At 39.2% G+C, this 25,684-nt stretch overlaps 1 protein-coding gene across 5 annotated transcripts in view; it reads left to right on the forward strand.

The window, feature by feature from the left end:
- Positions 1–25,684, forward strand: part of PLCG2 (phospholipase C gamma 2) — a 76,412-nt gene that overhangs the window by 24,642 nt on the left and 26,086 nt on the right. For all 5 annotated transcript variants that reach the window (XM_026092588.2, XM_026092589.2, XM_064519748.1 and 2 more), the window contains 12 exons: positions 6,410–6,550; positions 9,482–9,575; positions 11,052–11,099; positions 15,333–15,417; positions 16,134–16,217; positions 17,666–17,709; positions 18,949–19,021; positions 20,179–20,280; positions 20,453–20,571; positions 20,919–21,004; positions 22,034–22,154; positions 23,634–23,802. In XM_026092588.2, the coding sequence (XP_025948373.1) occupies positions 6,410–6,550; positions 9,482–9,575; positions 11,052–11,099; positions 15,333–15,417; positions 16,134–16,217; positions 17,666–17,709; positions 18,949–19,021; positions 20,179–20,280; positions 20,453–20,571; positions 20,919–21,004; positions 22,034–22,154; positions 23,634–23,802 (1,166 nt within the window). The remainder of the gene's footprint in view (positions 1–6,409; positions 6,551–9,481; positions 9,576–11,051; positions 11,100–15,332; positions 15,418–16,133; positions 16,218–17,665; positions 17,710–18,948; positions 19,022–20,178; positions 20,281–20,452; positions 20,572–20,918; positions 21,005–22,033; positions 22,155–23,633; positions 23,803–25,684) is intronic.

Consider the following 25,684-nt stretch of genomic DNA (forward strand, 5'->3'; position numbering starts at 1 on the left):
TTCTTACGGTTTGAATGTTATACTTAATATTGCTGATTTCTAGTAGTAACTTTTTTTTTTTTTTTTTTTTTTTTTACTGTTACCATTACTTTTTTCTGTCTGAACTTGCTTACTATATTAGAAATGAATAAGGCAGTAAATAAATAGTTAACTCATGCTGAACACTCTAAGCCCATATTTTATCATTTTCTTTCTCTTTTGTGTTCTGAATACAGTAGAAATAACATGTCTTTGCAAAAGCGAATTCACTTTTTGCTCTTTGTGGAGAACCTTTTCAAAGAGACATGAAAATTCACCTTTTTCTGTTTTGAAGCTGATGTGTTTCAGTTCTTACTCAGGAGATCTTTAAGTTCTTTGCGCGCAAGTCTTCAGCGGAGTATTTAGAGCTTGGTTTTGTGGTCAAATGAAGAAATGAACGTGTGTAGCCCTTAGCTGTCTTCAGACGATTTCTTCCCTTCAGCAGCTCAGGTCTGCAGTGCGCAGTGCTAACTTGGGGACACCAGGCTTCCTGTCACGGCCAGGCAGCGAGCCGGGGGCACAAGCTCGTGAGCTGCCTAGCCCCGCGCACCGTAAACCTGATTGATCAAACTTTCTGTTTCATGGGGCAGAATTTAAACTTTTATGGGTACATATGTAACTTTTGCGTTACCCTTATTTTGGGCAGTTAACTTTTAATTTTTAATATGATACCAATAGCTATTTGAGATTTATGGCCTCTTGATTCTGAATTCATCAAACTGGGAAGGGCCGTAATATGTTGTTGTTCTGCTGAAAAAAGCTGTTGATTTAAAACATACTCATAGCGGGTAAGATGGTAATTTGTTATTGCTGTACATGACAGCTTTGTGACCTGGTTACTTAAAACCCTGTGGGTTTTAACGGTACACTTCTCTGAAGTGTTTGTCAGTCACGCAGCTAAGTCCCCAGAGGACCCCTTGGAAACGTAGTCATGTGTGCTTTCTCAAGACGTACCATTTCTCAGGTTGCAGCCTTGTAACTCTGTGTTTTCAGCTACTTTTGTGGCTTGCCTATAATGACTTCCTTGGGCCACTGAATGTCTCACTGAATTTCACAGTTTGTATGAGCTGAATCATTTTTCCATATCCCATCTGTACTTGTGCTGTGGGAGATTTCTGCCCTCGTGTGACCAAACCCTTCTCTGCCTCACCTGTTTCCTTTACAGTTGCCCAAGATCCGCGTTTCATTGCTATTTTGAATAAAACAGGCTGGTAAGGCACACCTTGCCATTGACTGTTGGATGGTTAATCATCAGTTTTGCAGAAGTGAGAACGAAGGCATTGTCCTCACTAACCACCGTGAAGTACATTTGCAAAAGGAAACTGAAGGCTTTCTTCATTTCACGGGGGCTCATTTGCACATAGCTTAAGTATCACAGTTCAGTTTCTGCCTTTCCAAAATGAAAGCTTTGGAACATTTTGTAATGTTTTGTTGAAAAAAAAAAAAGTGGATTCTGAAAACTAGCTCTTGGGCAAAATGTCACTATATAGACACAAATGACAATGTGAATGTATTCATATGGAGAATTCACACCCTGTGTCTCAGTCCACATCACTTAGGTGATCAGAGTCCCTTATTTTTCTCTCTGAGATATTGCCAGGAGTTTCCCTTTAGCTTTCCTGAGACCGTTGTTGAAAATTCCTGATGAAGCAGATAATGCTCATGGCCTGGTTTCTGGCTCTGTAAACCCCCTTTGAATCTCTCTGTTGGCTTTTGCTCCTCCTCCTCCATTAAATACATACATCTGAGCTTTGACACAGGCCTCACTTGCCATCACAGACACTGAAATACTCCTGTGGACTCTAGACTTTGAATCAGGAGCCTTATCTTACAGCACTCTGTAAAATAGTCTGTATTGTCACTATCAGTTCTCTTTTGCGTTGTTTATCAGGACTCTTCTGTCGAGGGTAATTTGCTAGGTTGGTAGCCTGTAAAGTTTTCTGACTTCATTGCATTTATTTACAGTCTGTATGACTTTCCAGCCTGGAATTACCTGACTGAAGCAAAGTTGATCTGTGCAAACGTTCACTCCTACAGTGAATTTACATGGGCCCTTTCGGGTAGCCTAAGTGGTTCTGTTGTTGGTACCGGTTAATGTTAACCAGGGTCAGCTTCCTAACCCAGTTGTCTATTTGGCTGCTGAATTTTGCACCAGCCGGGGATGGGCGTTGCGTGACCGCAGGCGGAGGCAGAACTGCTCCCTTGGAGTAGCAGTGCTCGTTTGTTCCAGTTTAAAGTGCTCGTGGAATGAGCAGCATAGTGTTGTTATATACAACAATATAATGTTTGCAATTCTCCTATTCACGTCACTCACTGCCTGTGCTTACCTTCTGCTTAGCTTGCAGAGCACCTTTTGTAATGGAGTCCAGGTTGTTTTACCATCTGCCTCTAAGTGCAAGAAAGGTACTAGTAATTCATACTTAAAACAGTGTGACTAAATATGATTTCTGTTGCTAAGTTATTTGAATGGAGTTCAGCAGAGATACCAGGGATCAAAAGTTTATTGCAGAATTCGAGGCAGTAAGGAGCTCTAGCAGGTGCTCTGGAAGGCACTAAGCAATTAATCTGCGCAGTCTTTGGCAAGTAGCTGTGTAGTCGTGTAATGATCCATTGAATTAGCTGACTTGCCCAACAGCAAAAGCTGAAGTTTAGCAGCTTCAGGCTCTGAGCTGCCTCTGTAAGCCTCTAACACCACACATCCAGCTCCGAGCCTGGAACGGCACGGTAATTGGAGGTGCCTGGGGTCCAGTTACTTGAGGGAGTTGTCAGAACCAGGAGATGACCGATGAGGTTGCCAAGGAGATCCTTTTAACCCACAGAAATAATCACACAGAAGAACAGATGAAGTATAAACTCGTGGCCTCCGGTTTTTAGAATGGCACTAGGCTTCTTAAGTATTTGGATGGGTACAGAGTGCGTTGGGAGTGCCCTCCTTGTCTTGCTGGGTGTGAACCAACTCAGTTGGTGTGGACCAACTCAGTTTCTGTGCAGGATTTACTTTGATTTGTGTTTCCTGGGGAGAAGTGTTAATCTGTTACTGTTTTATGGAACTTGCACCTGCAAGCATATGAGGCTGGATCTTGCACTTGGCAAGCTGCCTATGTCCAGGTCTGCACTTTTTCAGGTGTATCCGGCCCCATGGATATCTGTCTGTGAAGCCAGGGCAGAATATGGCTCTGCGATTGGAACATGGGGTTGAGAAGAAACGTTCCAGTACTTTGTATAAAAAGTTCACAATAATTGTTTAACATATAAATTGGTATGCTTGATTTACTAATCTGGGTGTGAAACTTGTTGCAGGTTTTCCTGGCCGTTCCTTTCTCAGTTCAGTTAGGTCAGCCGTTCTGAATACTCGGCTTCGCATGCGCTGCGTGGAGAGTGCCAGCCACCTGCAACCTCCTCGGGGGACAGCAGAGCTTAGCACCAGAGCAGAGTTGTATGCTCGTTGTGTTGTGTGTCTCTCTCCCCCTTCCAGTTTTCAGCCTTGGCTTCCCTTTCAACGATACAGAATAATACATACTAAACCACGCCTTATAAAATATAGTTAAAGTATATACATGTAGTTTCTATTCATTTTGTGAAACTAGAACATGGAAAGATACCTTTCTGACTGTAAAAATCTGAATAATATTTTCGTACACTTAGTATTTCATGTATCTGTTTCATAAATTATTTATTCAGTGTAATGGTACTTTGCCAGAATTTTGTTGGACAGCTCCGTGTAGAATGTTGCCTAAAAAGACCAGGAATGTAAAATTCTGAATTCGAAGTCTTATGAATATTTTCTCTTATGTGGGTGGGGTTTTTGTTTGTTTGTTCTCTTACCGAACCACTCCTCTGTCTACCAAATGTTTAGCAATTAGGGTATAGTAATCTCTTTTTCAAAGACAAGTTGGAGAAACAATAGTATGTTTGCCTTATGATATGCTTTGAAATTGGACTTGTTCGAAAGCACACATGATGAGAGATCCCATAATAGCAATATACTTCATATAAGGCCTGCACAGATTTTACCAGTTCAATATTACTGTACAGAAGATGAATATAATTTTATTTGAATTGGTTACTAGCTTGTGGAAGGAAAATAAGTTACAGTTATTTTACACCTCTTGTTATTGTTAGCAGCATCTACCATCATGGTGTAGTACTGAAAGCCACGTGAATAAAATAAGAATATGAGAATAGCAACACCAGTGTGAAACCCGTGCGCGCAAAAGTCCTTGTGCGTATATGTGTGTATGCACACATTCAAACAGAGGAGTGGGATGGTAGGTTTGAAAGGTTATAGTGCAAGAAAAAAAGGTATAGTGAGTGTATATGTAACTGAGGGGAAGACATTAAGCAAGCTTGTGTTCTGGTTTCAGAGGTCAGTATGGGGTAAGAGCCACTTGAAGTGACAACAGCAGTGCAGGTTGTGAAATCCTTTTTATCGCTGCTGAATTTATGCTTTGAAGAGGGTCTTTCTGGTATGGTGTTTCAAACACAGAGAATTATGGGAGTCTGAAATGAAAGATACGCTTCACTTCCAAGTTAAAAATTGTGTTTCCCAGCAGGCATTTGTTGCGTGGAAGGAAGGGAGAGAAGGTGGCTGAGGTTGCTTTTGCCTGTCACCAGCATGAATCAGTGAGGGGCACAATCCCATGTTATTTATTGTGGCCGTGCCACCTCCTTCTCTCTCCATATAGTTACTTTCTATCTCTGCATCCTGATTTGTTTCTGTTGATATTCGTGTGAAATATTTGGAATGACGTGGGGTTAGAACACCTTTTTTAGATGCAGGCCTTTTGGGATGGTTATCTAGATCCACAGCTACAGACCTGAATGAGAGGCCTGGTTATCAGGGGATTCAAGACACCATTGGGAGCTTTCAGTTGTGGACTGTTTGTGAAAGTCATGCCAGGTATTTAGTTGAGAAGCTTGCATCTAAATTTAGGGGCCTAACTTTAGCCATCCAGATATGCAGATTGTAGAAGATGTTCTCCTGGCAGACTGGGATGCAGAGGTTGAGACATTAGATGCTTTACCTTGAAGATAATTATACCAGAAAAAGTAAGTTTAATTAAGGTGCTTGTGTCCTAGGATAATCTTTTCGTTTTATATTTGTACAGTACGTTAAAGTTCAGGTTGATTGCTAATGTCCCATTTTTCCTATGGGAAGTGGGTTAATGGCTGGGGTTAAGAAGTGACAGATGGAAAATTTGGCCTGGGATACTTTGCGAAGAATAAGAAATTCCTAGATGAGTTAATGTTTCGTTATCCAGATTTTGTTTGTGAAACTCCTTGCTTTTCTCTCCTTCCCTTTCACAATGGCCATAGAAATACAGCATTCCACAGACCTAAGTTTTAAATAGTGCTCAGCTCCTCCTCTCTTAGGAGTCTTGTTCTGTTTCCCTTGTGTATTAACTGTGTTCTATTAGTGATGAGGGGCTCATTTTAAACACGGTTTTCATATTGCGGAGTTGTTAAATACATGGACAGAAACCCTCAGCCATTTTCCTTGGGTCTTGTTAGGCCTGATAAACACATTTTGAGAGCAGCCATGAAATGTTTTTCCTCACTCTTCCTCCTGTTGCTCATAACTCAAGATTGTCCAGAAGTGGGAAGAACTGTGTATTTGTCTGGTCCACAGGCAGAACAAAACCACTTCCTCAGTTTTCTAATAAGTATCTTATCTGGAGAATGCACATATTTCTATTTCAGTGCTGCCTCACTGGTACTATGGAGGCCATATAGCAAGGGGTTGATAAAAAGGGAACTGACTTCAGAAATTATGTGCTAGCACAGTGTTCCCATTCTGCTTTGCGAAAGATAAAGATCTGTTTGGAGCTGACCAGGAAAAGGCTGGTAAATATTTTAATTATGAGGCTGGCTTCTCTCGTTGGACTCTGGAAGGTGCTTAATATACTTACTTTAAATATTCTTCTTACAGATGCCAGTGACTGTACTGGGAGGCTAGCTGACTAGCTAAGATGCAATGTATAATTTTTAGGTGCATAAAGTTAGATGTTACATCTTTTTTGTCTGTGAACAGTTGGCATGTCAGTTGGAAATTTCTTGCTTGGATAAATGTCATTTGTTAAACCATGTAACTCCTCAAGATTATGTATATAAACTTTGTTGGTGGATAGTCAGTGATAATCAAATGATAAAAATATGACAAGATTTTTTTTCTTCTTTTGATCCTTCTCCACTGTTGTCTTTTAGTCAGTAGTACATTTGGATAGTTGTGTCAGAGAAGACTTGGATTGCAGGCTAATGTAATTTGCTTTTCCTGTCCAAAAACCATCTGCAAGTTAATTTTATATGTTCTGAGATGTTCTTCATGTTGTTTCAGGCTCAGCCGGAATGTAACCACAGTTGTATTGACTGAGTTAATGTTGTTTCCTTTCAGTGGATTTGATGGAAATAAAGGAAATTCGCCCGGGAAAGAACTCAAAAGACTTTGAGCGTGGCAAAGCAAAGCAAAAAGAACAACACTGCTTTACTATTTTTTATGGTACCCAGTTTGTCCTCAACACCTTAAGTTTAGCAGGTACTTCCTTTTTTTCTTTATTTCTTCTTTAAACCTAACTACTGAACTCTGGAATCAAGTACGTTGATGGAAAAGTAGTGCAAAGCATACTGTTTTGACTTCTGCAGTTCAACAGCGCACCAGATATTTAAAAGCTGAGAGAGACCTTTTACTAAGCCAGCCCTTAATATGTATGAACTGCTGCATTTTGAATGTTTTGCTTTCAAATAGTGTTTTATATGATTTTTCCCCCCTTGTATTGTCTAAAAAGTTGTGTAACTTTGTGTAGTACGTGATTCAGTTGTTGCAGTCAGTTTTATGCTCTGCAGATCAACACCGCTGCATGTTTAAAGAAGGTAAATGCATGTCACTCACTACAAGACAGCTGCTATTCAAGCAGCAGTAAGTAGTGTAGTCTCTTAGTATACCTTTTCGCAATTCATTGCTTCCTGAGAAGGAACCTCTTTAACAGAAATATTAGAAAGAGTGCATAGTCCAATTCATGCAGTTATGCAAGCTTTTGCTGGTTAAATATCTCATGTAAGGCTTTCAACACTGAAGAGCAGAGGTGAAATATTTTCTTCTTTAAAATCACTAGAGGATTTGCTTGTCCTCTCCGCAGCCAGAATTTTGGCCTGGCATTTCAGTCTGGTCAAAATGATTCTGGAAATGATAGCTATAAAGAGTTAGACTACAGCTATATCACAGAAACTTTCCTATCACTTAGGAGCAATTGCAGAATAAATTGGAAAATTAAACTCTGGTTCTGCTTGTGTATGTGTGTCACCTGATAATATTAAACATCTAAAGGAGAACAAGGGACTGCGAACGACATCGAAGGGTTGTAAGTTGAAAATAGATACATATGAAACGGAGGAAAATATATGCTATTTCTGTGGAAAGATTTGAGACACTTTTTATTTCAGGTGAGATTGTCCAGGGCTGCAAAAACAACAATTTTGAAATGAAAGGGAATGTAAGCTCTTATACTGCAGGCTGAATGCAGTTTCTAACTAGGGAAGTTTACAGAGAGGTTTCTCCTTTAAAAGTTCTTGATGGGTCCCTGGTTGAGAGTCACACAGACCACTTATGTGGAATGGCGATTCGCCCTGTCCTGTGCAGGAACACACTTGTCCATTTCATAAACATCAAATTCACTGCAAAATCTTAATGGGAGAAGTTAGGAGTGCTTTGTAAGCCTTCTAGCACTAACAGTAGACTTTTTTTTAAGTAGAAATGATGTGCTGCTTATAGCAAATGTTTCATCAGTATGTGAGGATTAATTGCCTATAGATTGCAGCACTAGAAGCCTGTTTCTGCAGTCTGATGCACTGGAAGTTAAAGACTGCTTGTGACAGTATAATCCCGTGTAATAGATTCTTAATTTCAGATCAGGTTTTACCCTTGTTGGATGAAGTCTGTGAAAATTTTGAGTAAACAGCTGTGCTTTAAATGTAACTGTGCCAGGTACTTTAGACTGGTTTCCTCTGCCCTCCCCCATTGCCCCAGGCAATTCTGAAAAACAGGTCTCTGCCAATACTCTGAAAACACTTGGTACCAGGAGGTGTGTTGCCATAATGCTGAACTGCAGAACAGCACGACTGATACAATTTTCAATTAAGGGGGAAATCCTTTTCCTTGTTAAAGCACTTCGTCATGGTTTCTTAAAACAATACAAAGCAATTGTTACTTAGAAGGGAATGGTAGCTTTCATAAAGGGCTGAATGGCCTTGGGAAAAGAATTGGTTTGGCACTGGTGGCGGGTGTTCTTTCCGAAAACGTAACTAATTGAAAAACGTTTCCATGGGGTTTTGAGGCTAGCTTCTAGCTTCATCCTTGGGGGAATATAGCATTGTTTTAAAGTGTATTTACATAAAACATAACCTTTATCTTTTGAGAGACTGTTTTGCTTTGAAGACAGTTAAAGAATTTGCCCAGATTAGAGCTCCTGTGTGAAAATAATTTTTCAGAACTAGTTTAGTTGAAGAATGCCTTCATGCGTTTCAGAACAGCACGCTAAAGAAATGGACTTTGCCCAACTGGAAGCTGTAAAGACAGCAGCTTATCCAAGGCTAAAAAGACCTGTTTTCAGCTTTAGCCAGTATTCTCCAGAGAAGCCAGTATTCTCCAGTGCATCATCTTGCTGGTGTTGAGCTGAAGCATTACCAAATGTGATCATGATAAATTATGCAGAAGACTCTTTTGATCTGGGAAATGTAAAGACAAACTAAATTTAAAACAAAACAAGACAGTCATAAACCAGTTTAGAGTTCAGGTACAGCTTCCTTCCAACCTGCAATGTTACAGCTGGGTAGGCAGTTTTAGACCTTTCTAAACTAACTGTATATTAGAATATGTTATAAACCAGTTACATTAGTTTCATACCTTGCTCCCTTCTGTTCCTCTCGCCTAAATCTAGTCTGGGACAATGTGTGATTGGAGGGATGATTATGATAGACAGGAGCTGGTAAATGTCCATCAGAAGCCGGTGCTTTAAATTTTTCTTGTACGTTGCTTGGAATATTATGGACTGAGATTAGAATACAACATACTGAGTTCTCTTGTCTGCGTGCTTCTGGTTGCTGTAGGTCTAGGTCTCTGGGCTTTGCCACTTTGGAGACAAAAGATAAGGAAAAAAAAATTTAATTGTGTTATTACAAGAACTTAGCAACAGTTCCTTAGTCTTTCTGCTGTAATATTGAAACTCACCTACTCTGATAAGCAAAGTTTTAAAAGGAGGTAGTTTTTTGACATTAACTCTCCCAACCCCAAAGTTACAATGTTTATTGTTAATTCCAGATTGGCAGCATGAAGCCTGTGCAATGATATTTATCAAAGAGAAAGGTTAACCTGCAGCTCTGTATGCTAGGGTTTATCTAAACACAGCAAATTATGTCTTGGTTTTGCATTGATGTTTCTTACAGCCTACTTTCCCCCTTCCCTCCCCCCCAGCCGATTCTAAAGATGATGCTGATAAATGGCTATGTGGCTTGAATATCTTGTATCAAGAGGTCATGAGTGCTCCCACACCTGCAATCACAGAGAGGTATGTGGATATTCTTTCACTTTGTGAGACCTGATGTTTCTTTGGAATTGAAAGTGGAAAACCTAAAGCAATTTTTAAGATGCAAGAAGTGGTGCCTGCCAGTTACGTTAAAAACAACTGCTCTCCAGTTAGTGTATGATACAGAAAGCTCATGCAGAAATTCACCTTGTCCATTTTGCTCTGTACCTGTTGTGGAACTGCACTCTTTTATACCACTGTGAACTTAACTATTTGCCTAGTTCTTTGCACCCAAAAAGTGTATCTCTAATGAGATCACAAGAGTATCTGGTCCAAGTGTATGTTGACTTCTTGGAAAATTTGTATGTCTAATGCTATCGCAATAGGCTTGTGCTAGTAGAAGTTCATGTTGGAGCTCTTGCATCACTATAATTCCCAGATGCACTTTTGCAGTTCTCCGTTGTGTTGGCACTGTTGTGTCATATGGCAATGTGGTCAGTTGACTCCGAGAGCTAGGCTGAAAATGAACATTTTTGAGGATTGGTTTTCAGCAGCCAGCCCATACAATGGTGAAAATGCAAGCTTAGTGCTTCAGAGGATGTTGCACTCAAAACTACTCATGCCCAGAATTCCAATTTTGCAGAAGACTTTTAAGACAGTCTCTATACTTGATCGTTTATCACTGTTGACATTTTTGCTTGTGGTAAGTCACGGCTGTTACCTGCTGCAAGGATATACCGTGTCCCTTCTTGCTAACTGTCCAAATTGCAGCTTTGATACTGGTTTTGTCTTTACTTACTCCCAGTTCCAGTTGGGGAAAAAATATTCTTCACTTTCTGCCCTTATCTGTTATTTAATATCGCAGCACAAAGTGCTGCTTCCAAAGGTGGATGCGTTTGTGCAGAGGACAAAGTATTTCGCTTGGAGACAGAATATAAGCTTGTTAACGGCATGCTGTGATCATCATTTAGACCAAAATTGTGTGTGTTTAGATGTTTACCTTTAATACTGCTAATATTAGTTTGCTGTGCATCTAGAATGACATGCATTCCAATTATGATTTTTCTTAAAAATTCTCTATTTCCTACCCACCCTCCCCCAATTTTTAATTTTATACATCTAACAGACCTTTGAGCCAGCAGCCTCAGCTGACATAAATCACTGACTTGATGGAGTTATTCTGGTTTACGTTAGCTGAAGTTTTGGCCCATTCTATCCACTTTTACATTTTTACAGTTTCTGGCTGTTCGTTCTTTTCTGCCCTGCCTTTCCTCTTCCTGTGTTGTGTGGCTTGAAAAAGCAGTACTAAGCAGCAGAAAAATATTTATTTGTAAGTAGTGTTATAAAACTGGCTGAATGCTTTGATGTTGCAACTGGAAATGTTTTTGCTGTATTAAAGGCATATATTTTTTAATTTTTAAATATTTCTGTTGAATTTCATCTCTGGATTTTGATATTCCATTGGCTGTGTTTTCTTTTTAATTCTTGGATTAAATCTTTTTTTCCTTTTTCCCTAAGCTGGCTGAGAAAGCAGATCTATTCTGTTGATCAAACTAGAAGAAATAGGTAAGAAGTCTCCCTCTTCATGTTCAGTTTGTTTTTAGTGAACTTCCCTTGCAGACTGTAATGTGGAATGAAAAGAAAAGAATACTACTTTGGCCAAGATGGGAAATACGAGAGACCCCTGAAAATTGTGTTTGCTGTTGCTTTGACAACTTGTTTGTTGCCTCTTGATAAACACATGAAGTGCATAATGCTCACTCATGTTCCTATGTGATATAATGAGGTAGGAAATGGTGAAAAACAAACCATTTGCTTTTTCGTCTAAAATAACCCTGCCTGTAAAGGGGTTTGTCTTCTCCCACTCTTACCATAGTGGTTCAGCTCAGCTGTGCAGCTACGTTAGGTTGCTTGCTTTACAGAACTCTTTGCCCTTTCATAGTCAAGTCGGAGTGTGGACTGTTACTTGCAGTTAGTCTTCTTGTGCAGCTATGCCACCACGTCTTCCGTTGTTTCTGAAGCATTTTTGTATTAGAGTGACTGCAGTCTAACATAGACAAATCCAGACCAGCTTTTAAAAGCTTGTTTGTGCGTATTCAAGCTGCCGAAGCAGAGTTGGGCTGCTAAAGGTCCAGGGTAAAATGTTAGATTGATTAGCCTTCCCTGGTCTCAGTCCTGATGGGGCTAGAACATTACTAATAGGTGAGGTACCGAGTTTGAAACTAGTCACGGCAGCTGCTCCAGATATATTCAGTTACAGGGTTGTCCCAGCAGTAACATGAGTTCTTTCCTGCAGGGGACCAGAGCTCTGAGAAGAGGAGGACAGAATATATAGAGGGAGAGGAGATAACAGAGATACCTGAGGATATTACTGGAGAGAAAGAGGGCTATTGGTATGACAGGGTAGTACAGTGTGAGAGATTTATTGTAGCAGTGGGAAACAGAAGATCTGTCTTGAGGACCGAAATAGGAGGAAGCCATGTTAATGGTTTGAAATAAGGGCAAAACCATTTTCTGAGGTCTTGCTTTGATAAATGTAATTTTGTGCAATTGGCCTGGCTGTGTGGCTTTGTCTCTTTGACATTTTTTGTATTCTGAGAGACCAAAGCCAAGGAATCACCTATGGACTGCTGCTTCTCATGTGAAGAAGCCCCACGATGTTGTAGCTCCCCATGTGCTGTGTAGGTTCGTATGGTTGAGTTTCAGTATTTGATTTCAGGTCTGTGTATGAAGTGCTTTTGTAGCTTTTGCACAGCACAGGAGATTTTTAATGAATTCAGCGGCACACTTCTCATTAGAGTTGCCAGAAGCTGTGGGACACTGAGAAGAATGTTAACTCCTCCTCCACCATGTATATATTACCATACCACAATTTTGCCCTCTTTCTGTAACATTCTGTTCTTCTAAGGTGTACTTCAGTGGAGAGAAGAACATGCATTTCCACTCATTTCAGCCTTTTCCTAAAAGCAAAATAAGGCATGGTGTTTCATTGTGTGAATGAGACCATGTTAGGGCAGGAAATAACACCATTCTGCAAACAAGCTGTGGTGTTGTGCAGCTGGCTTCAGCATGAACTGGGACGACTTCAGGAATAGCGTTCCCAGAGCCGGCCAGAGTGGGGAAGGGCAAAGTATCCTCTGCCTTTAACACCTCCTAATGTGTTTTGAGAAGCTAGTCCTGCAATGGGAGTGGGGCATCATGAAGCGAAAACAACTGTTAGGGTAGAGAAGCTGTATCTGACAGTGTATGTCTGTTGAGGAGGTTTCTTTTGATGCTTCACTACAAGGCTGTCTGCTCAGGATCAAGGGGACTCGCACTGCGGAGATGGCAGTTTTTCATTTTCTTGCTAGATGATTCACACCTTTAGAAAATTTCAGGAAAGGAGTTTGAACTGAGTTTCATTGTGTTTAGTGTTGCAGTTTCTAGGGAGGTTAATTATAAAGGTTAGGCTTCCAGGCTAGTCCTGTTTAACTGGGCGAGTTTTTGCTAGTGGTAATGGTGTCCCAGCTCTTTGTTTTAGCTTGTGCTTGTCTGACCAGAGGAAATTGCTTGTACTCAGTGTTTAGGGTACAAATGAAGTGCTCGTTTTTGCTCCCAAAAGAAGTGTTTTTCCAGAGGTCTGGCGACAAGGCGGAAAGCCAGGAATTTCCTGAGTTCTAATCTGGCTCTGGCATGGATTTTGGCTAAGTTACTTCTTGCTTTGCCTCTTTCCCTCTCTACACAATGGGGATGAGAATATCTCACAGAGCAGCTGCTTGCATGGACAGTTTGTAGAATAAAAGCATGACTTTGGTTTAGGTGCTAATTGCTGCTTTATTTATTTATTTTTTTTCTTTCAAGTGACTCTGTTCTGACCCTGTGTTTGCAGAGAGTTAATGGCTTATGAATTCACTGTAGGTCAAGGCAGAGCTCCTTAACCTCATTTTCTTGGGTACTGCTGGTGTTGCATTAATGTTCTGTGGGCATTGGCAGTAGCAGCCATTGATGCTGTGCCTCTGTTCCTTTGTATTTTCCTTGTTTCTCTTTTCTGTCATGTATCTTTACTCCCCTCATGTCCTTCACATGTCCCACTTTCACGCGATGTCTTTCTCACTGAGAGCCCACAGCAGAACATACCCGGACTCTGAGAATCTCTGTCCAGAACATGAGGCCTCATTTCTGTTCTTTCCTATGCCAGAGACAAGTTGTATAGTAGGCCACTGAAACAGAGCTATTCAAGATGACCGAGTTGGTGTACCAGCTTGGTGCTGCTGAATGGTCAAGGTCTACCTCTTTCCTTTTTCATCCACTATCTTTACTTGCTTCTAATCAGGCAGTCCCGCCACTTCCCTTTTTCTGGCAGGGATGCTGATCTGAACATGAGGTGGGCTCATTGGTATTCATTCAGCTCATGAAGCCAATGGAAAACTTTTCTCTCTCTTTTCTCTTTTGTTCAGATAGTTTTCTGCTGGATTAGCAGGTTGAATCAGCTTAGTAAAGGGTCTGTCGAGCATCAGAGCTGGCGTATGGAAACAGATGGGACAAGGGCAACAGGGGAAAGGAGTGGGGCACAAAGAGTATAGGGGAATGGAGTTGCTTTTTATAGCAGCAGTTTGCTATTAGATTGTTTCAGCTGTAGTGCCTCATCAAACCAATAACTCATTTAAAGTATTTAGGCACCTAGCTCCTTTAGAAATTAACCCTCTCTCTATTCATAGAGAGTTATAATAACACTCCTCTACCACCCATTTATATCTTGAGGATAAGTGCACTAAGGATTGAGAGCTGCTCTGGGGTTGCAATGAAGGAGGCTATAAAAGTAGCATCTAAGAGACTGGAAATAAAATCTGAGGTTGATGAGAGAACAGGAAAATGTGAAGGAGATTGCATTTTTCAAAATGAGCTATATTCACAGTTATGAAATGGACTATTTTTGTTTCTAATATAAACCTTTGTACCAACAAAAGTATGTTTTATGTATACAGCATACACAATTAGACTTTGTACAGTGCGGCCAGAAGGCATTGCAGAAATTTAGCTTTGTGTTTAAGAATTGCCTAAATACCTGATGTATGTAAGCACTGTGTTGCTTAAAGTCTGAAATATATGTCTGTTTGAAAGGTCCCACTGTCATTTTGAAAACTGGTTTTTTTGAAGTCAATACTGTTCTGCTGATACTGTTGTATCAATGGATATTCTGAAACTATGAAAAGGTTCAGAAGGTCTAGGTAAACAGATCTTGAAGGTAGTCCTCTTTGGGGAGACTTGGTTGTGTAAGGAGGATGAGGTCATGTTCAGGTATTGCAGAAGCAGTTTCTTGCTGCTGATAATCAACTTTACCATCCAAGTGTGTAACAGCTGGAGTTAAAGATTATAAAGGTGTAGAAAACTTGAGCTTTTAATTTTCTGTTTCATCTCATCTTCTTTATATATTGTTTGTATAATGTTTATCTCTGTCTAGATTACTGTTGCAGTGGGATTGAAGCAATGGAAGAAAGGCTGCAATTCATCTGACCACATCTAAACACCTACATTTGAGCTGATTAATAGTTAATGGAGAGAAATGAGTGTCTCTGCAGCACGATTCATTTCATCCAAATACATACGGCCAAAATAGGTGGCCCCTGTTTCTCCCCGCTGATTAGAAAAAACATCTGGCTTGCTTAGATGTAGATGTTATGTTTATAGAGGTTTACGGTTATGTGAGATGAATCCTACCAAAAATGTTTCAATAGTCACTTTTTTGTGTTGATAGAAAATATATTAGTAGCTGACTGGATGCAATAGAACTGTTGTTTTTTTTCCTCTCTTGTTTTTCAGTATCAGTCTTAGAGAGCTGAAAACTATCCTTCCCCAAGTAAATTTCAAAGTGAGCAGCATGAAGTTCTTGAAGGATAAATTTGCGGTAATTACCTGTTAACTTACATCTGTTTGGTATTATCTTGTAGGTGTTGCTATTTCTTTTCAATGTATTGTCTGTATTTTTGTTTCAGTACAGTTAAATGTACTGTAAACTATACCACTTAATTTAAAAATTTGGCTTTGCATATACCTGTGACTTTAAGAAAATATAGACTTAAATGTTCCAACTTTTCATTCTGATGTTCCCTAAAACCAAAATTGGGTTTGGATCTGTGCTGCTGCTAGCTGTGCAGATGCATAGGAAATTGTTCAAGATAAGAATTATTAAATAAGAATAAGAATTCTTTTGTAATAAGATCAAACTAATAACTTTCCCCTCCCATCTATGGTAATATTCTGAAGGTCTTTTCCATTCCTACAGGAATTGTAAAGATCCCCACCTTTTCCTACTTTCCAGCTCTCCACCCTTAAAGCATACATTCTTGCTTTTGTTGCTCCAGCTAACAATGACTGACTGAGACACTACTTTACTCTCAGTTACTTAGTGGAAATGGAGTCAGGATGTAAAAAGTAAGGCCAGAGATGTGGGCTAGGAGCAGTATGTTACAAACTAAGAATCTGTTCAACTGCCCATATTCCTGAAAAATAAAGTAGAGCAAAATGTGTAAGGGGATTGCACTTGGAATAGGAGTAACTTGTTGGGTATACAAATGCAATATAGGGAATTTTAAACTCACTGGGTGCTACTTTCTATCACAGGAAATAGGTGCTCACAAGGAAGAACTTAGTTTTGAACAATTTCATTTGTTCTACAAGAAAATCATGTTTGAACAACAGAAATCGGTAAGCTTTTTCATAAGTGGTCATCATACCTTTAAACTGCTTGGTCAGAATAAAGAGTGAATGCTGATTTTTTGTGTGTGTATGTTTGGTTTTTTTCCCCATTCTTGTAACATAAAAAGGGTTTTTCTCATGTTACTGTACTTGATATATAGGTAACAGTTACCATTAGTCTTTAGGAAGATAAGTCCTTTATGTTGCTTCTCCTGTGTTGGTAGTAGAAAGATGCACAAATGAAATGGAGTTTCTGGGAAGAGCTTTTCTTGTGAGTTTGTTCAGTATATAGTGTCTTTACATCAGGTCTGGTTGTTTTGTTTACTGATAGAAGCAATGTTTTTCCATACTTGCATTAGCCTTGTATTGCAAAGAACATTCTGTAAATCATGCTGGGATGTATCTTGACCATCAAATAACAGCTACCGCTGTCATTGTGTCCTGTGCTTAGAGATAAACAGTGATGAGTCTGCAGCATGACGTGTTTTAGGGAGTCCTTGGGAGCACATAAATGCAGTAGAATTACATTTCACTAATTTATATGGGCAACTGCCTGACTACTGTTCTCCATGTGTTTGTTGCATAGATTCATGAAGTTGGTGGCACCTGCATATATTTAGTGATCCTGAAAATTTGGCAGCCTTTATAACTGTGTGAAAACACCTAATTTGGACTTACTTGCATAAATGTCTTGATTGATGACATTTGTGTGTTGTTGATTGGACTTGCAGTTGTTAAAATAGAAGCTTCTATAATGAAAGTCAGTACTGTTTCTTTTGGCAATAGTGCTTTCTTGTGCAGGTTAAAAGTGATCATGAAATTATTGTGAGGTAGTAAAGAATCTCCATTTCCATCTGGGTTTTATTTTTGCTCGTGAAAATCTAGTTAATTAGCCTGAGCAAAAAGTTACCTAAGAGTAAAACGCAGAATAAGGAGGCTATCTGACTTCCTTAAACCATTGTTATCACCCCTTGTGGATCATTTCAAGGAAACTCCTCGGTTTGCTCAACAACTGCTTATGGGTTGGTTGATAAGTTTCCTGCGACCTGTAATGATGCTGATCCAAGCTGGAAGCACTTTAGGTTTTACACTCAAATGAATAAATATGATGGAAGATAAGTACTTCCAGTTTTTCTGGGGTATCAAGCAATAAAAGCTCCCCAGAAACTTGACTGATTGTGTGTATAAGGTGCCTTATCAATGGCAAGTTTCTTGCCTGAGAATTGCGTGTTTTCACATTGAAAGGCCTGAAGTGCAATTGCCAGCCTTTATAGTATGTTTTTTATTATCCATTTAACTCAAATTGTATGTTGCCAACTTGCATGCAGCTTCAATAAAGTAGCAATTCATATTTGGTCCCCTTCCCAAAGCAATGGTTATTATTAGATGGAGAATTGCATGTTCTTTTATTATTCATCTCCCCCCTTTTTGTTTTTTTTTTTGTTTTTTGTTTTAAGATTCTTGATGAATTCAAAAAGGATTCCTCTGTGTTCATTCTTGGGTGAGACTCTTCATTTGTATTATTTTTCACATGTATTTATGGTTGCAGTGCTGCAGAATTTTGTAGTCTACTTACAGATCCCCAATTTTTTTTCTAATTACATCACTGTGTTTTGTATTGATGCTTTAGTAAGTGGAAAGAAAATGATACATCTTGTTGCATTCAGAAAGGTGAATTTATCATAGAGACAAGTTTTGTATATCATTTGATATATGTTTTTTACCTCCTAACTACATGAATGGCATGGATGTCAACAAGCAAATTTGCCTGCCTTTTGATTTTACTAAGAGCTGAGCAGAACTATTAGAGAACAGAATTTGATGGAGAAATTTTATCTTCAATCTGGAGAGTGATGTGGCGCACAGGCTTTGACTGGATACAAGCACAATGCTGACCTAAACAGTTTCTGCAATTTTTACTTGGTGGACTTGAGAATTAAGATGTATACAGCATGAAAAAGGAGGTCACAGGCATTGGTAATATTTTGACCATGAATTAAACCGGTTTATCTTAGCTTTGAATATTATACTAACAGATTTAGGGAGTTGCTTAAAAAAATTTGTCGTGAATGTGCAACATTATTTCTTTAGTCTTTGGTCATCTCACATCATAAATGTGAATTAAACTTGATGAGGCTGCTTAAACCCATAGATTTACCGAAGATGGGTGGGTTCTAAATATCTTATTAGTACCAGATGATGCAGCATTTGTGTCCTACATAAGAGGATGCAGCTGTGCTCCTTTCAGTGTGGCTGTATCTTGCCTCCTTTTTTAGGTTTTGATTTATCACTGTAGATCATCTGAATAATACATGGAAGGAGTTACTTGTGGAAGAGTGGCTCTGCCATAATGTAACATAACAGTATATCTATATGCCTTAACTAAAGTTAACAACACCCTTGTAAAGTGAATGCTGCTCTTTTTCTACAAAGCAGGAAACAGAGATTTGGTAGTTTTTCCACTGAATCACTATCAAAAATGGATCATGGATTGAGGAGGCCTTATTTGAAGGCTCAAAATACAGTGACTACATAATTCAATATTACAGCTTTAATCTAAATTCCATTGAAGTTATAAAAGGTTTTAGTGGTAGCAACAGGATTATACTGTAAATCCAAGATACAAACCCCTGTCACTTTCTGCTGTAACATTTGATGACACATGCTCTGTTATTTCTTTAGCTTCACTATATTTTGTTCTTTTCTCTTTTCTTCTTTTTTTCTTTTCTTTTTCTTAAAGAAACACTGACCGTCCAGATGCTTCAGCAGTTCATCTCCATGACTTTCAGAGATTCCTGCTACATGAGCAGCAGGTGAGAAGGTTATAGGTATTTTGAACTCTTGAGGTTGTCACACAGAATTATATACTTAAAGGAAATGTAGTGTGTCACAGAATATGACTGATGTCAGCTGCAACAGTAGGTCTTGGAAAGATTTTTTCTTATTCATTGACATTTAAGGTCACAGGAATTATTATTTTTCATCCATATAAAGACTCTGAAGGTGCATCAGAGGAAGAGGAGGACACTGTAAATAAGGTTTTAACAGGTCTCTATTTAGTCATGTGGATAAATAGACAAGTTGAAAATAAACACTGCCTATTTGTCAAAGATGATATCGTGGCCTAGTTACAGCTGTCACCGCAGATACAGCTAGGGTAATACCTTGGCCATGGCCCTGTTTTAGCAGCTCTTATGTAAAAAAAAACTGAGCTGACTGCTGCGATTTGAGTCAAAAGGAATTTTCTCTTAAATGGGGACAGTTCAGTACTCCATACCAGCAAGCAGATAAGGATTGAGCTAGGGGTTGCAACTGTCTTCACTGTTGTATATAATCTTATTTAGTAGAGACACCATGGAAAAAGATCATTATTTGCTATATAGGCCAGTCTCTAAGGGTAGACATTCACAATAGTATATAGTGGAAATTCACAATAGAATATAGTGGAATGGTTCTGAGATTGCTCATTGAATTTATCTGTGTTCCAATTCTTTACTTCCTATGCATTTTAGATTTGTGATATTGGCTAGGCACCGCAAAACTCCAGGTTTGAAAATAACTGTCAAAAACTCAGATCAACATTTCCTGTATGAACTTGATACTTTCTTTTTCTCCCTATTACACTGTGTTAAAATGATTTTCAGGTTGCACTCAGAAGGGAGGAGAGACTAGTTGAGCCTTATCCTTCAGAAGCCATCTTTTTACTGTGTGCGTGCCTATATTTACAGATCTAGTGTGTGTCTTGTGGGCCTCCAACCTATACAGAGGTACTTGCATGAAGAACTTCTTTTTCCCCCCTTAAACGTCACATAGGAAACGAAAATGTGTGGGTGTAGTAAAACATACTGGCAGTTAAATGGCCAGATAAGAGAGTTTTAATGAATCACATGTGTAGGTCTCTCTCTTCTCCATTTAATTTTATATAGCGTATCACAACATATAAAGCTTTTTACTTCTTTATTATTTTTAGGAGTCTTGGGCACAAGATCTCAGTAAAGTCCGAGAACGAATGACAAAGTTTATTGATGACACTATGAGAGAAACTGCTGAACCCTTCCTCTTTGTTGATGAGGTGAGATAATGATACTTTCTAATAGTTCCTCATGGGCATTTTTCTTTCATTGCTAGTTCCGAGTTTGTTAATTGGATGGCAGCTTCTTTAGGCTGCTGTTGCTACGTTGTTGGATTTCTTTTGGCCTTGTATGGTCAAAAGCATTTAAATTTGGTCTCTCTTTGTACTTTAGTTTCTCACTTACCTTTTCGCAAAAGAGAACAGTATTTGGGATGAGAAATATGAATCAATAGATGCGCAAGACATGAATAATCCTTTGTCCCACTACTGGATTTCTTCCTCTCATAACACGTAAGTTACCAGAAGTCTCATTATCTGTCTGTGTTCAGACGCCTGATTTCCCCTCAGTATGATGAAGCTTGGGTATGTTTCAGAGCTTGTGATTTATTCTCCAGAAATCTGTCAGAGTTGGCTGAGCCTTAGACTGAGCCTTTAATGTTTTATAAGTAGGTCCATCTTAAAATGTGGTAACATCTGGTTCAGCAAAATCCCTTTCTTTCATAGCAAGTAAAACGAAACAAAACAAAACAAACCATACAAAGTCTTTGTAACAGGAAGAAAAATGACCCCCAATGAGTGAGTGGAAATTGTTTAAATTGACTACTTGTCTTCTTTTACAATTTCCTTTTGCTCTTTAGATACCTGACAGGTGACCAGCTTCGAAGTGAATCCTCCGCAGAAGCTTATATCAGGTGCCTGAGAATGGGATGTCGATGTATTGAGTGTGAGTAATGAGCTCGTGGAATGGTTTGTAACATACTCCCCATATAGGCAGTTTCCCCTGTTTAAGATAGAAAAAAGAAATGAAATCAAGAACTGGTTTGTTTTTTGAAAGTTGAAGTTACTCATCTCAGAAATGCTGATTCCTTAAATCATTGTTCTTATGCCCTGCTATTACCCTGTCCACTTGCTGTGCTTCTTGTTTCCTTGGAATTTCCAGAAGATCTTTCTAAATCTTTTCTCCATCATATATCGGTAATTCAATCACTGATTTACTGTATGAGAATATAAGATTCAAACTCCTGTTACGTGTGCGGTATATATAGAGAGAGGTATAAGGCGAAGCTTAGTTACCTTCGTTCTTCATACAGACAAGACTCAGTCTTTGAGTTTCTTGTAATTTTGTGCTATTTGTCATCCCATTTAACTCGCTTGTAAATCAGTTGCTGTTTTTGTGTGTTTGTTTTCCACTAATTGTGTATGCTTCTTCATCGCTGTGCTTGTGTATCTTATTTCAAAGTTACAGGGTTTGACTCGATTTTCATGTTACTTCACCAGTTACTTTGTAAAACTAGTTGCTACTGGCTGATCAACTTTTGTCAAAGTTAACAAGAGCCCTGTTCAATTTGGTTAATGCAAAATGTATCTCAAAATAGTGTTTCCGGATTATAATCAATAAAGTAGATAAGCTGCCAATATCACTTGTCGGAGTTTACTTACCACTTGGACCATTAATGTAAGCTAATGAACTGATAGTTTAGCTGCCTGAATTCCTTACTTCAAGATTCCCTAATGGGAATGTTTTTGGGAAATTTTATATTATATTTTATTTGTATTGCTCTTACTTAAACTATTCCAGTAGAAAGAATACAATATACATTTAATTCTTCAGAGTGTTACATACAATAAGTCATAAGCTTTTAAGTTCTATTAAAATATTCTATTAGGTGGCTTTATATCCCTCACAGAGGAGATTAAATTCACTTAAGTAACTGCTTGGTCTCTTCCTTTTTCCTCTGCTTGTCTTTCCTAGTGGATTGCTGGGATGGTCCAGACGGGAAACCAATCATTTATCATGGATGGACACGGACAACAAAAATAAAATTTGATGATGTGGTACAGGCAATCAAAGATCATGCCTTTGTTGCATCTGAGTAGGTTTTGGTTTTTCCTTCCTTAAGCCTGATTTTCAATGGTTAGAGCCTTCCTGAACTTTTTTTTCCTCGTTAGTTTAGGGGAAAAAAGAATTAGGGGGGATGAATGATATCCTAGCCTTTTTCACTAGTGTCCAGATGTGGTTCTTTAATAGATTCAATTCTGAGGAAGAGTCCCATTACATAACAATTTGCTGCTGAGATAGATAGTGAATACCCTAAAGGCATTCCTGTTTCCTTTCTTGGATATTCATCTGTTAAACTGAAATGTGCAACTTCAAATTCTGAATAGTATGACTTAAAAAAAAAAACAAAAACCAACCTATAAATGACAAGCAAAATATCTATGAGATAGTGTTCACATTGTAGGGGAGGCCTTACCTGAGAAGAGGTAGAATTCACGCCATGCCTCCTGAACTGGTTATATGGGTTTAAATCTGGCTCTGCTCTGCTCTTCTAGGCCTTGTGCTGAGATCCCCTTAACATGAAAAGTAATACCCATCAATTGGGAAGGAAATAAGGCTGTCAGACTCCTCTTCCCCCTGCTCCCCACTTCTCCTGTTTACCAGCTGCACATAGAGGAGAAGTGTTCTTTTCTCATGTGGGACAGTATCTGACAGTTTCAGTATGATGAACACACTGTGATGCTTTCCCTACGTGCATTAAGGAATGGGCTACCCAGGAGGGATATAGAAATATTTCCTGGACGTACAGGGGCAGAAGTAGGAAAACCAAAGCTTATCTGAAGGTGAAGTTGCTGAGGGATGTGAACAACATGAAAGACTTCTACAGATACATTTGCACCACAAGGAAGACTAAGAAAAATGTGGGCCTGCTGCTGAATTGGACAGGGGGCATAGTGACTGGAGAAGGCTGAGGTACTCAATGCCTTCTTTGCCTCAGTTTCATGATCCGGGTCTGGAGGACATCATAGCCAAGGAGAGGCTGACAACTAGGGTTTGTTCAGCTTGGAGAAGAGTTTAATAAGGGAGTCCGGTTGCTGTATTTCACTACCTAATGGATGGTTAGAGTAAATATGGAGCCAAAATCTTACCTAAGGTGCCTAAGGGAGGCAACAGACACAAGTTGAAGCAAGGGAAACTTTGAGAAGAGAAACAGATTTTCATGTTGCAGTGGTCAAGCTCTGGAACTGTGCCCAAAGAGCACGTGGAATCTCTGTCCTTGGAGATATTCATAACTTGGCTGGACAAAGGTCTGATCCAACTGTGAAATTGGCTCTTCTCAGGGCAGGGGATTAGACTAGATGCCCTCCAGAGGTCCCTTTTGGCCTAAAAGATTTTATGATTGCACGTCACTTGTTATCTGTTGTGTATCTACTTTTATGCCTTCTGTCGTCTTGTTTGCTTTAAAAGTTTCTTTTGATTTGAGAGGGGGAGATGAGGGCTGTTTGCCTTGCTTTGCCAGTTATAGCAAAAAGAAGCTCAGTGTCTACTTTCACCTTTATTTACTTCATCAAAGATACCCAGTCATTCTGTCAATTGAAGAGCACTGTAGTGTGGAACAGCAGCGACACATGGCCAAAGTGTTCAAGGAGGTATTTGGGGATCAGCTTTTAATGAAGCCCATTGAAGCCAGTGCAGATCAGCTGCCATCACCAACCCAGCTGAAAGAAAAAATTATCATCAAGGTAGGTTTTCAGGCTTGCATTGTGTCCTGGTACATAAAATAGAAAAACAAGAGCAGGAGCCAGGAGTATTAATTCTGGCTTCACAGCTTAGCCTCTGGTTTCTGTTGGGAATAAGAATCCATATGCTAGAAGCATGTACTACTGAAGTTTGGCAACATTTTATGGAGTTCTGTTAAAATGCATATTAAGTTGCTTGCTGTTGGTTTCCTTCGCAATTAATGTTGCTAGTTCAAGTGCCAGGTGAAATGTCAGCTCTTTTCTAAAGGTCCTCCAGCTCCTGAAATTTCAGCAACTGCTGAATTTCAGCAAGGGTTTGCTGGTGCAGATGCTCATGATAGATTTCTCGTACAGTAACAGCCTGCTCTAAAATGTTAAAAGTATATTCTTGAATAGAAAGTTAGATTAATGTTATTAACTGGTCTTTCAAAGAATGCCTCTCATTCTAGGGAAATCCAAAGCACTTTACAGGCTGCAGATTTAAGTTGTCAGAATTGCTTACTTTGCAAATTGCAAAAATAGATGAGTATTTAGTAACTCGTACACAGAAAGTGCAATTTACATATGCAGTTTAGACAGCCACTTCTGAAAATTGAGGTCTTGCTGATAGGAAGCGGTCCCTTTAAGGGTTTCTTTTTATCCATAGTTCAGTTTTCCAGCTCCTGTGACAGTACTGTGTCATGTATCTTAGACTTCTGAACAAAAGAAACAAGAGTAAGCACACAGTTCTTTAATGCAGGCCTGGAAGTGACAGCACCCCACTGGGAGGTCAGAGGAACAGGAAATAGAGAATCTCAGTCTTGATGCTTAGAATTTTTTTTCTCCAAAAAGCCTGCTGTTGGCTGGTAGAGCATAGAAGGGTTGTTGTGTAGGCACATCCATTAAAAAAAAAAATGGCAGAGCTGTTTTAAAGGAAATTACAAACTACAGTGACTCTATGCTAGAGAACACCTGTATCAATATCATTCTTATCCTAAAGGAGCATTAAAGAGTCTTTAAAAACAGATCAGCACCTGTCAGTGGGCTGGTTGTGTTGTTTGACTTGTTTGGAAAATGTTGTCTGTGAACAGTCAGAGGCAACCCTTGCTTTAGGTGCCTGTAGTGTTTTTCAGATAAGACTGTAAGACTGAAATCTTCCTACAGTAAGCTGCACAGAACTGAATACATTTAAGGACTACTAGCTATGAGTGGGTTAATCCCATGATTAACTGCAGTTTAAGTATTTGAAGTTTGACTTTAGCTCCTTGAACTACTGTTTATCATGAGCACTTTCAAGGGAGGCTGTGCTGAGTCTTGCCTTTTCACATAGCTTGCATCTTATTGTTTCAACCTGTATTTAAATACTAACTAGCATATCAGAAGGGACCTGGATCGGTTACAAACGTTGCTAGTGTACTTTTAAAGAAGGAACACTTTTATAATAATGAAATTGCAAAAATTGCAACAGGAACCATTCTTAACTATTTTGCTCTCTATGCTGTGGCCAGCCTTGTTCTCCTTTTAAAATCTCTTCTCAGAATGGTCCAACTACTGCCGTTTCATTTGTTCAACCTTTTTCACAAGGATTAGCTTTGTGGGCTTTTTAGCTTGTTCTGTTTGCTCTTGCTCATAAATTTTTCACTGATGCATTGGGATGGTCTAAATTGTCTTGTCATCATTTTTCATTTTAACTGAGGACTTTATTCAGCATGTTATGGCAGGAATTACACAGGACACAGAAACTCTACTTCTTGGAATACCCACCTGTGTTTTTCTGTCAAGCAAACAAAGTGTCCTGCCCCAGTAAACCCATGCACTTTGGCAGCTGTGAATTGAGAGTTGTCTTCCCTCCCCTACAAGCACTGACACTGTTTCTGGCTCTGCAGCAGCCTATTCTTTCCTCCAT

Source organism: Dromaius novaehollandiae, chromosome 13, assembly GCF_036370855.1.
Source record: "Dromaius novaehollandiae isolate bDroNov1 chromosome 13, bDroNov1.hap1, whole genome shotgun sequence".
NCBI classification, from domain to species: domain Eukaryota; kingdom Metazoa; phylum Chordata; class Aves; order Casuariiformes; family Dromaiidae; genus Dromaius; species Dromaius novaehollandiae.